The sequence below is a fragment of the Pollachius pollachius genome (assembly GCF_949987615.1).
Source record: "Pollachius pollachius genome assembly, chromosome: 10".
NCBI lineage: Eukaryota > Metazoa > Chordata > Actinopteri > Gadiformes > Gadidae > Pollachius > Pollachius pollachius.
In genome coordinates, this window is record NC_136943.1 from 14,068,126 (window position 1) to 14,080,530 (window position 12,405).

The 12,405-nt window shown below is 45.8% G+C and overlaps 1 protein-coding gene across 2 annotated transcripts; it reads right to left on the reverse strand.

Annotated features, from left to right (window-relative positions):
* Positions 1–201: 201 nt before the first annotated feature.
* g3bp1 (GTPase activating protein (SH3 domain) binding protein 1) lies at positions 202–9,329 on the reverse strand. Of its 2 annotated transcripts, none has more exons than XM_079745049.1 (12): positions 9,225–9,329; positions 6,923–7,039; positions 6,318–6,399; positions 5,203–5,376; positions 4,214–4,304; positions 3,539–3,632; positions 2,934–3,174; positions 2,588–2,692; positions 2,235–2,352; positions 1,763–1,888; positions 1,523–1,632; positions 202–1,396 (listed from the first exon to the last, which is right to left on the reverse strand). In XM_079745049.1, the coding sequence occupies exons 2-12, from the start codon at positions 7,015–7,017 to the stop codon at positions 1,166–1,168; spliced, it is 1,467 nt and encodes a 488-aa protein (XP_079601175.1). In that variant the 5' UTR covers positions 7,018–7,039; positions 9,225–9,329; the 3' UTR covers positions 202–1,165. The 2 variants fall into 2 exon arrangements, with proteins under 2 accessions (XP_079601175.1, XP_079601174.1); XM_079745048.1 differs by having other exon boundaries at positions 2,567–2,692.
* Between the last annotated feature and the right edge of the window lie 3,076 nt (positions 9,330–12,405).

Genomic DNA, 12,405 nt, shown 5'->3' on the forward strand with positions numbered 1-12,405 from the left:
GTTATGTGGTAGGCTCACATTTGAAAATTGAATAAAAGGTATACTCCAATATAGTATTAGGAGAAAGGTTTCTATACCAACCAAATGTATACCATTAAATGGGAATTTATTGAGGTTGTATGACTTTTCATCCAAAAAAAGAGGTTGTGAAAGCCCACACCCACAACCCCCAAAAACTCAAATTAGTTCACAAGACAAATGTTTACAACAGTAAATCACTTTATTTAGTTCTCTCATCGGCGGGTAAGCTTGGTTTTTTCTTTTCTCAAACATGACAAATTGATGAAGTGCATCGGTAGTAGAAGGCTAACAGGATTTGATACATACTCCAGGACTCATTCAAATGCCGTCAACAACGGGGCCTTTACGAGTCAGACCACTAAATAAAAAAAACAAAAACAGCTCAACAGTTTTCCATTTCTCAAACCAGATAGATGACAGACAGGACAGGTCCATCCGAGACACATGGAGGCAGCAATACACAGGATTGCTCAAGCAGTAAAGTACACGTTCCTTTAAGAAACAGGGAGAGAACGCGAACACATTTGGGTTCTTAAATCCCCATTCAAGTAGTTTGGCTTTTATTTATCCTTTTTTATTCCCATGTATGCATGTTTTTTAAATTTGTTTCTTCGTCTTAACAAATTTTGAGTTCGGCGTGAAAAAAAAAAAAGAAGAAAAGGAACAAATATAACGGAGAAAGTCCAGGTGATCTGTGAGAGTTGGAGGGAGAGGAAGGAGGGATGTAGAACGAGGGAGGGAAAGGAACATCAGACATCTTCCTTTAGAGAGATGCAGAGAGACCGACGGGAGACTTCAGCAGGTGCTGGGGGTGAGTAGTGGAGGCCCTCGAACCAAACCTGGGTCAAATACTAAGCAGAACATCTGGACCAAATACCACAGGGTAGATAGCAGAGCTCGGGCCGGGCTAGTCGAGAGAGGGAGGGGGGGTGACCCCACAGAGACACTGACACTCCCTCTGACGCTGGACTGGCTCCATGCTGCACCTGACTCCATGCTGACTGTACTGTGACCCATCTTTCTACCTGCTGTACCCGACAAGTAAAAGCAAAAAACAACAACGTTTGGAAACAATTGTAAACCCCTGGTAGTATTTTATCTCAGGCTGGGGCCCCTCCTCCTCCACCACACACTAAGGGCTCCCTCACTGGCGGGGCCCGGCGTAGCGGCCCTCACCAGGGCCCGCGCCGCGGCCGGAGCCAAAGCTGGGCTTCTGGGACATGCCCCCACGGGGTCCACCTCCGCCTATTCTCTCCCTGGGACCCCCGGGGCCTCCCGGGCCCCTGGGTCGGATGTCCCGCCGGTCGCCCTCGCGGGCCGAGCGGGTCTTCTTCTCCTCGACGTTGAGACGCACGTCACCGCGGAATTTGATTGGCTGGCGAGAGGGAGGTAGAGGATGATATTCAAACACCACGATAACAGCACTTACTTTACACTGCGTTAACTCACACATCCGCGACCGTGGACCCCGAGGCCGTAAAGAGATTTGGTGTTTTCTTACCCTGTTGCTAAGGATCTTCTGCACTGGTTCAGAGTCGTCAAACACCACAAAGCCAAAGTTTGGTAGCTTCCCTCCACTGTTGATCCTCAGCTCCAGGACTGTACCGTACTCTACATACGTACAGAAGAGGGGGATACGGTCCAATTAACCAACAGACTACAAGATTCCGGTGAGCTTAGTGCCTTAGCACTGCCTGACAAAAATCAATTTTCGTTAACTCAGAGAATGGCCGGAACTTACGTTCGAAGAACTCTTTGAGTTCCGACTTGTCAACGTCGTGGGGGACATTCCCGACAAAGAGTTGATGGGCGTCGGGGTACCGCACCATTCGGCGCATCTCAGGCTCACCCGGTTCGCCCTCGCGCACTGAGGCACACGCACACACACACACACACACACACGTTAGAAACCTCCAATCACAGCTTCACTTGAGACGCTAGCTTGTTAATTCAAGGTGAGACAGTGATCCCCCTCAGACACTGGATATATGTGACACAAGACACCAGGACAGGGACACAGAGAGAGGGGGGGGGGATAGGGACAGGAAGTCAAAGATATCTTCAAGGTGGTTGGAGAGAGCACCTGCCTGATGCGACATTATGCACTTTTCAGTTTTTTTTACTGCAGTATTCCCAACATGTAGTGATGCAGTTAGTGACGATGCGAGCCGGGAGGGGGATCTGGGAAAGAAAGAGTGCTGAGAGCTGTGTACCTGGCCGTGGCCCTCTGTTGACCGGCGGGGGCCCTCCAGGCCTCTGTTCCCGGGGCCTCATGTCCCTCTGTGGCCGCTGTGCTGCTGTCTGAGACTCCAACTTCACCTCCACTCGGGCCTGAGGGAGTAATGAGAGAGATAGAGGTGAAGAATTGAACTATTCATGTTTTCACTAAAGTGAAACAACAGAGGAAAGCAAGGAACCATCAACAAAGAAAAGTATATGCTGAGCAAGCAGATATTGGTCTGAATAATGGCCAAACCAAAATTGCATTTCTAGAACTAGGGAGTTCAACTCCAAATGGCTTCCAAGCATCACACTTGTGCTGTACCAGGGCCTCCAGCGGACCCACCGGTGCAGCGGGAGCTACTTTGACAACATGCGGCGGTATTCCTGAGACGGGCACCGCCCCGCTGGGTGGGAGGTTCTTACTGGTGACCGACGCCCAGGAGAAGGGCTGAAAAAGGACAGAAAAAGAAAACGTGTCATTTCACAACTACAGAGCCGAAATAAAAACATAAGAGATACATCTTTTGCGAGTGGTCCCTTTAATCTACTGATAGTTTATTCAAATGGCCATTCGGGATGTCGCTAAATATGCTCATGACTGACCACCTGGTAGTTACACCAACACCTTAAACAAATCAGCGCAAATCTACTGCTTGATGAGGACAGTTTGACCGGTTCAGTCAGCGCACCCGGTTCTCCTCGGGGGCGACGGGGGTGAGTTCTGCGGGGCCGGGGGCGGGTTCTGCGGCGGCGGGAGCGGGGGTGGGGTTCTTCTCCGTTCTTTCCTCTGCGGCCTGGGGCTCCACCTGCGGCTCCAGCACTACCTCCGGTTTGAGGTCGACTGGGCCCGACTCCGCCTCCTTGTCCGCCTCTGGCTCGGGGCTGACGGCCAGCTCCTCCTCCTCCTCCTCTGGGGCCACCGGCTCTGGGCTGCAGGGAGCGGCCCGTTAGTGATCCGGGACAGAGGGCATTGATCTGGCATTGAGCTCCGCCAATACAGTCCTACATGATAGCTGGGTACGACCCAATTTCAGGAGTTGATACGTGGCTGTGCAAAATGTTTTCATTTAAAGGTTGCCGTTTGAGACTGTATTTGGCAGGTTGGGATAGGATCGTCCTGATGTACGCCAAGATGTTTTGGGTTTAAAACACGATACAGTATACCTGTAAGCATGTTAAACCCTTCATGCTCACTTCATTCCTCTGTATCACAAATTCACCATGTGGATTTGGACAAAAGTGTGTGTGGAAATTACTAAACAGTATAGCGGTTATAATCCAAAGGTCTCCCTACCAGGGGTTCTGGTCGTAATAGGCAGACGTCTCGTCCTGGGCCACATCAGGGGAGGGAACCCGCTCTTCCAGCTCCTCCACCTCATCCTCAGACTCTGCAGAAAGACCATGTGTCAAGAGTCAACAGTACCTTTTGGAAATAAAGACTGCATTCTAGAAGTTGTGTAGAACCAGGCCGTGTTACACTCGAGAATAACACTGAATGAGAAATGTAACTTTCATCTGCCAAGAGTTTTGAGGTTTTCAGTAAGGCTCCGTTTGAGGTTCAGGTGTTTTATGTGTCCACAGATGAAAGTCAATGCACTGGTGTTATGTCCATTTGGTTTGCAAGTCTATGTATTATCAAGTTCTCTCAAAAATGCAATCTTTGCGGTACTAGCTGGTGGTTTGACTTAAGGCCAGATGCACTCGGCTTCAATGCACTGATCAAACAACCAACCAAAACCGATAAGAGTTCAGCTTCACCTCACACTATCTGAACCTAACCAACTAACATTCGTATCCTTCCTTCCCTTACTTTCAAATGCACTGCGTGCATTGAGGTTGTTAAAAATGATGTATGAATCAATTCGATAAAAGCCACACTACAAAACCCAACAGCTCCATTATGACCTTGGGTGATTTGCCAGGTGAGGTCCCCGCAAACCGCTCAGAGATGACCCTGCAGGTACAATACCTTCTGGAGGTTCCGAGTCTGAATCTCCGAACACCTCGTCCTGGTAGCGGAACACATCGTTGTGGACGTAAAACTTGTTTGGAACGGTTCCCTGTGGGAAGATCATAGGTATTAGCCTGGTCTGTATGGACAGGCAGAAGTTGTAATTCACAACAAACCCTCAACAGCTCAAAGTCACTAATCATGGGCTGAGGATAGTAACTGTACAGTCCAGGAATTCTTTGATGCAAGTAATAACGCTAATGTCGTATTTTTCATTACTCTGGAGCATGGCCTGCAACTAGCTTAAGTAAACCAGAGTGCAGCTGGATCCATTCTAAGGATATTGTTTTACTTAACCAGAGTGAATCTGGATCCAAGTCTGCATTTCGTTTTAGTTAACCATATTACCTCTAGACAAGAGGCTCAGCGTCCAGAAAAGAAGATAGCAAAACCAGGGTGACTTTTTTTTTTCTTGCTAAATGTTGCTGCCTCTTGCCTCTTTAAAATAGTAGGCTATTTTAAAGATGGGGCCGGCTTCAACAGTACACACTTTAGGACTGTTCTGGAAGACCAGGCTTGCGTTGACGCGGAGTCTGTGGTTCAAAGTACTGGGATCATGCGGGGGTACACACATGAAGACTACGGATAGATTATCCGCACCTCCTCCGAAAACACGCCAAATCTCACAGGAAGAATGAGGTCTGCAAGGTATTTGTATAATGGCTGACAGATTTATTAACATCCCTCTAAATGAATGGCGCTGCATTTCTAACGTTTCAATGCAGGTTTTTTTGCACGTTAGGACAATGGGTTAATAGTTAAACCGCAGGTTAAGACAAGACAACAGACATTCAGATGACTTCATCCCTGAATGCGCCTGCCCCCCCCCCCCCCCCCCCCCCCCCCCCCCATGATGAGGGGTTAGTCTCCTAGTGCGTAGGAGCCTTAAACCAGTGTGATCCTAGGTTTATCCAGAGTCATCAGACGTGGAAGTGATTTCAACTGACCTCGGGTGCCAGGACGAAGGTCTGCATAAACTTCCTCATAGGCTGCATGTTGTTGGAGAGCTCCCCCATCACCTGCACCACCACGCCCTCGGTCAGGGTGGCGTGTGCGTCCACGTGCCGGATCTTAGTGTGGCAGTCACGGAAGCTGAGAGCCATGACCTTCTTGTGGATCTCCTGGAGAAGGGAATGAGGAGAGCGCTGATGAGTCTTGCGTTTCGACCGGAACATTGTGTCAATCCATTTCAGTGTGAATGGCATATTCCCGGCTCTTTGATGGTGTTCAAATGTGCTAGAAAGTATTTAACATAAATTCATTTTTCCTAATGGCTTCTGTCTCTGCGGCCTTGGCAGGCAATCCCTCTGTTTTAACATCATTTTTTTTGTGGTGGGGATACAAATGTGGGTGAACTTGGGAGTTGAGCCAGCGAGACACTGCAGCTAAGGGGGCAGAGGAGATGGAGACCTACCAGAACTACTCTATCATGCTAGAGATGAGTCCTAGTACTGCATGTGTTTAGGGTTTAGATGATGGGTTACTACGGGGAAAGCCAAACATGGAGTCTGACAGGAGTAGTCCTGCCAAGGAATGTCCTGGAACCACGGTCAGTATGGTTGCACATACTGGGAGGGAAGCAGACTCAATATGGCCTGGAACCACGGTCAGTATGGTTGCACATACTGGGAGGGAAGCAGACTCAATATGTCCTGGAACCACGGTCAGTATGGTTGCACATACTGGGAGGGAAGCAGACTCAATATGGTGGAACATTCTTCGAGGGTAGCAGGGAGTGTCAACACAACTAACTGAAGATAACAGAGAAATGAACGGATGAAAATAGAAAAATAGAAAGCACAAGGAATATAGAAAGAAGAGCAAGAGAGACTGAGAAAGAGGAATAAATGATAAATAAAGGATGGAGCAAAGGTAACTGGAAATAAATGAAGAAAGCGGGAAAGGAACAAAGGTAGGATCAACTGAGACAAAGGGGAATATAAATGGAGAGAAAGACAAAAATTGATTTATCGAAACAGGAGTAGGTGAAATGGAAGGGCTCTGCAGTGCAGTATTTCAGATCCGTCATCCAGGGGTGCTGGGGCGAGAACGGCCCACTTACAGATTGACCATAAACAGCCTCCACAGGTTTTCCATTGCCATCCAGCCCTCCGTGGACGTACGACGAGTTCTTCCCATAAAACCTGGGCCGATGAATAAAGAAAGGAGGCGTTCATAACAGATCTTTACATCCACAATAAATATCTGCAACATGTTCCACGGTGGCAGGCCGTGCTGGCCATTATCTCTGTTGCATCTCGGGCTCCATGCGGAGAAAGACCATTCCTGTCGTAATGGAACCTTTAACAGTACGAGGGGACGTTTGTAGGCTGCCACATAGCTCAGCAGTTCCTTTGCTTTTTTCCGTTATGACAATCCTTTTGTATGTTCCAATACTGGCTCTGTTGTAATGGACATAGGTCCAAGTTTAAACCAGCTAACCTTTCTCTAGCTTTTCAAAAAACCTGCTCTAGAACACTATAAACATCAAGTTTTGGTGACGTTTGCACTTCGGTGTCATGCATTTGTTTCAGTGTTCTCTTTTTGGAACTCAGCTGTGCAGCATAAGTTGTTCTGGAGAGAGGAATCTGCTAAATTTACTATGCATTCTTCTGCTTATTTTGGTGGGGCCCGGTCATTCCTTGTCCAGCAGGCGGGGGGTCTTACCTGTGCAGGTAGTCGGGAGCCTGGTTGAGGAGTGTGTAGTACTGTCTCACAAACTCCCGCCCCACTAGCTGGGCACTGGGCTTCTCCATCACCATTTCTTTGGTCAGCTGGAAAAGTCTGAGGGGGGAGATAAACAGAAAACAGCTTTAGGGACGCAGCAGGACATTATGTGCAATATATAAAAACAATATTTAATGTTTCTAAATGTAATAGGGCAACAAGCTCACTGCTCAGCTCTGATAAGGAGCCAAGACCTATAGAGAGTTTTGTTTTATGCCTTTATACATAAGGCAGGAGAGGATAGCGGACCCACAAGCAACCAGAAACCTCTGCCGTGATCCGGCCACGCCCCAGCATCCATATTAACACTCTTGCATGCGAGTCATCTGCATACACCTCCTGTGTACTATTTCAGTTTAATACACCGACCACACCCAAATATTCTATAGGGACATGAAAAATATTGGACATTATGCTAAGTAACCTCACTTTTTTTTTGCTGCAACTTGATTACCATGTGAACAAGAAACATAATATGGGATTGGAGTCAGTTGAAATACCAACTTGAGCTCTACCAAATCTGAATGGCAGCAGCCGAAAGACTACAAGAAAACAAGATCGTTTAAAACATGCTCAAGCCGAGCTTGGTTGTAGCCATTTACGGTTGCTATGACAACCTTTAGATATAATGGTCGTTTTCTTGGAGTGTTAGGGGTAAATCATCCTAAGGATTACTGATACACCATTTAATTTGACAACATGAAATGAAAAACAACCTCCTTGAATTTCCAGAATAACTGAACAATCAATGCAACAAAAAAGTAATATAAATTGGGGCTCTTTTCTAGAACTTTCTGCCAGTATATGATGCCTTCATGGCTGCAAAGTGCCACAGGCCGATGACTGCATTCATATTTTTAGGTTGAGGCCTGAACAAGCTCCGTCATTGTGGAATGTTATGTTTCCACATCACAGCCGATGTCTGATAGCACATTCATAATCCAGCACCAGAAAGCCCACTCTAAATGTGGGACAACTCTGTCCAGGCAGAAACAAGGTTTACTTTTGCCTTCTCGGTTACCCAGTCCCAGTAGCACTGGTTCGTGTGATGGCCACTTGGGCCAGGATTTTGGAGACCCTCGTTTCAATAGAGCCAAAATTAAAGGAAGAACAACCTGACGAATTTCCATAACAAACCAATTTATGTTAGCTCGGGATTTCAACTGTTTGACTTGCAAACGCTGGGATTGTGCAAGAGACTTTACACCAGAAAACGTCAGGAGCCCATCAAGTATTTTACTGCCCAAACCATCTTAATCTCAGAACCACACCTGTTCACACTTCACCATCTAATGTATTTTTAAACAATCAATCCCTCAACAGCTTTGTCCAGCCCCAGGTGATCGCCAAACCCAGACATTGCCAACAGACAAGGGATGCAAAATATAATTGATTGCCATCTAAACGGATCAGTACACGTTCAACAGCACATCAACGACACCCGTGAATCAGGATACGTGCTGCATGCATCAGACTACGTGCAAGCATGGCAGCCAGACAAAGGCCATGATATACGTTACACGATCCCCTCAAAGCATAAACACCGTTCTGGTCATGGGCCGATGCCCACCAAAGGGACAGAACCAAGCCAATATACGTGATATTCCCCATGCACAATTAAGTCACATGTAGCATGTTAGCCGGCCTGCTAATTTTCACGGACTAGGCTAGGCACAGATCCGATCCCACGATCAGCCCAGCACGTGTCCGGGACTCCCCCGCGACCACACGGCCCGGTATCATAGCAAGTCGGCTCTACATGTCTGGAGCGATACATGTGTAAATAATTGTGCAATGAGATCCGTTCGAGCGAATTGGATTAAATCGTTTCGTATATGCGTGCATTAACAAGGTTAGGATTCTACCGGTTAGCATCCAGGAGCCGGTGAAAGGTGTGGGGGATACACGGGTTATCAGGAGAATGAACGTGCATCCCAGTGTGGTTTTAATGGGAAAAAATGACTTCATATAAAGTTTACCGAGTATGTGAATTCAAATCAATTGGTTCTTGTAGCAAGTGATCCCTTAAAACAACGTTTGAAATATAGATTTAGTCGTATTAGACGCCATCAGGCTGAGCTAAAGGCTAAGGCCACAGCCGCAGTGTGAAGCCAGACTATAGACGTATCCTTGAATAAGAAACCCGCTGTAAATCCAACAAGATTCACGTTCATAAACCACAAACGAATTAATCGAACTACATTATGTATTGATATTTTTTTTATAATCCTACGTGACTTACCCGTGGGTCAATGATCAAAACTGTAGGTTGTGTAAGGAGGGATTTCTTTGAATTACCTCCGCACTAGCGGCTGACAACGTGATGGGACCGGATTCCTACGATAAAAACACCAGCCAATCAAAATGGCGCTTGATAAATTACCCACAAATCAGTAGCAGTGACGACATCAGCCACTAAATATCTCCAACCCCGATTGGCCATGCCTCTACCTGCTCGCCCCGTTTTGGCCAATCATATAACAATAGCGTTTTGGGGAGCACTTGTTCTGGTCAAAGACGCCTACCGTTTCAACCTTCATTAATAGGTCCGTGGTTTCAACGCCAAGCCGGCGAGATCTGCGCCATCGAAACGGAACCACTTGGGGTCGACACAACAGTATTTCGGAGAAAATTTTACTTTGGTTATTTTTCTCCAGATGAGTCATCATGCTTGGCACTTTTCAATCTAACCTCCGTGTTCCCCTTAACATGCGAAGCAAGATATATAATATAACAATTTACAGTACAATACAATGGTGGTTATCTTGCCAACAAACAACTACATACAAAAACTCCAGGCCAGTTTTTGTATGTTACGTATTAGACACTATATATATATATATATATATATATATATATATATATATATATATATATATATATATATGCGATTTGTGAAAAAACCAGAGGGGGGGATAATTTTGAGAAACATTTTAAAAAGTTTCAAAATGAAGACGGACCCTGTGTATTTTGGTTGTTAATTATAACGATGTAATGGTGAAAATACTCTGGGTGGGGGGGATAATTTTTATCCCCACCGAGGATAAAAATAATTCAGCAGAGGGTAGGACGTGTAAACCAGAGGGGGGGGATAATCCCCACCATCCCCACCGGCAAATCGCACCCTGTATATATATATATATATTACTGTTTGATTGTGTTGTTGTCTAGTGTGTTTGTATTTGTATTATTAGTGCCCTCAGTGAGAGTGGAGGAGGAGGAAAGGGAGGAGGAGGAGAATGTCTCCTCCCCAGTGGGCTGGTGATGTGGACAGGGGGAGGGGAGCTACCCATGCAACACAGTTGTGCTAAATTCTTGACATTAATGTCTGGCTACACAGGGAAACATGGTAACTAGGTCCTCTCTTTCCCTATAACCATGTATCTTTTATCCCTCACTTCCAATTTCTCCCTCCCTCCCAATCTGTCAGTCAGTCAGTCAGTCAGTCAGTCAGTCAGTCAGCCAGTCAGTCAGTCAGTCAGTCTGTCTGTCTGTCTGTCTGTCTGTCTGTCTGTCTGTCTGTCTGTCTGTCTGTCTGTCTGTCTGTCTGTCTGTCTGTATGTCTGCAGGTCTTTCTTCCATACAGCTATTGAATAACCAGTATAGACATATACAAAGACTCACTATAAAACACTTTACAGTACACACTGTACAACTAAGAACAGTTTGTACGATACATGGCGGTAGAATGTAGCAGAGCAAAGTTTGTACAATACTAAACTCTGCACTATGCTATGCTACTTGAGTATTATTTGGACTTTACTCACTATGTCAGGCTTAGTAAATTCAAATATTTCAGGACTGAGAGAGAGGAACATAGGATTCAATAACAATTATTTAGACCCAATACTTACCAAACCATTATTTTTATTGAAGTTCCTGAACATAAAGTTTTTCAAACTAGTTTTCAGGATAGGTTCTGGGTTTGTACCCCAATGTCTGCACTATACCTGTAGATATCCTTGAGCAAGATGTCCTAACCCCCTACAAGATTTGCAATGATATGCATCTGAATTCACTGTATGTCACTTTGGTTAAAAGCCTCAGATAAACAACTAAATATTAGGGAATACCAACTGACTGATGGTGTGATCCAGATGCCTCGGACACCAGCCTTCCGAGTTGCATGGCGTTCCCGTTCGTCTTTGTGATTGTGTCATGAAATTGAAGAGTCATTGTTTATTGTTAGCTACATTAGCCTCTTTAGCAAACCAGCTCGAAAACAAACAACACAACTTTACATTGTATTGCACGCACAGCAACCGTGCAATGCATAAATTGGTGGCCGGAATAAAGAAGCAATGTAATCATGTGTCAGAGCATTTAAAATTGACATTAAAATGACCAACGTGGTACAAATACAAAGAAAATTAATCTCTTTACGGGCACAGGCATTTGTGTTGAGAGCGTCATCACTGAACTCGGTATACTCTCAGAATTCAGAAGGGGCCCGACCAAAAGGGGGCATTCCTCTGTGAAATTCCGCAAGAAAGCTGGGAGATTTTCCCCACTTGCAGCTCGGAAGGCTGTTGTCCGAGGCATCTGGATCACACCATGTGTCCAATGTCATGCTGGACTGGGGCAAAACAAGTCTTAAATTATTTGCACATAGTTGGGCGTTTTTTTGCACTTTCTGTGGCTTTGACACCACCGTGCATTGTGCTATTTGTGTCTACCTACGCAGTCAAGGTTATGTGTTCAGAGTTTAAAAGTGTTAAATCTACCCTCTAGCGACATCACAAAGGGGAGTGTCCACTCAGCTGCATGACGGATAGAGCAACTGACCAGCCTACCGAGTGGACTTTACCAACTGCTAGGGCTGATCTATCCATTCGTGATGTCACTAGAGGATAGATTTTGGTAAAATAGGATAGGGCCCGTTAACGAACCAACCAATCAGAGCTCAGCAGTTGTTTCCAGTGCGTCTCTCGGTGGGGCCCTGCCCGGACTCGTCCATGGGAGCGGAGGTGGACAGGAAGGTATGAGGAGATGGCGGGGTTTTTTTGGAGTACTTTATTCATAGAAATAGTTCTGTCATGCCTCAACGACGCACGGCAGATATCAGCAGAAACACTTCAAGAGCAAGTAAATCTCTCAGCCTGCGAGATCGTCTACTAATTATGACATGTTGAAACAATATCAATGCCGTCATATCTGGAGTGTCGTAAAGTCCAAGCGGGCCTTTGGGCAAAGCATCAACTCTATGCAAAATGAACCCCGGAATTTCTTTACCACCTTCAATGATGTCACAGAATACATCCTTTTTTTGTAATGTTCCAAACATTAAAAAATAATAAAAAAGGTTGGTTCTTGACTTAATGAGGGGAAACAGTAGTCAAGTCAAAAAAGAGATGCACAAAGAAACAAAGACACGCACAAACAAAAAAAACAGCACCACCAGAATAGGACCAAACTAGACCGAG

Coding starts and splice junctions, on each gene's coding strand:
- g3bp1 (XM_079745048.1), bottom strand. CDS start 7,017: ATGGTGATGGAGAAGCCCAGTGCCCAGCTAGTGGGGCGGGAGTTTGTG. Junction 1,889..2,234: donor CAACAGAGGGCCACGGCCAG/GTACACAGCTCT, acceptor CGTGTGCCTCAG/TGCGCGAGGGCGAACCGGGT. Junction 1,397..1,522: donor AGAAGATCCTTAGCAACAGG/GTAAGAAAACAC, acceptor CCCTCTCGCCAG/CCAATCAAATTCCGCGGTGA.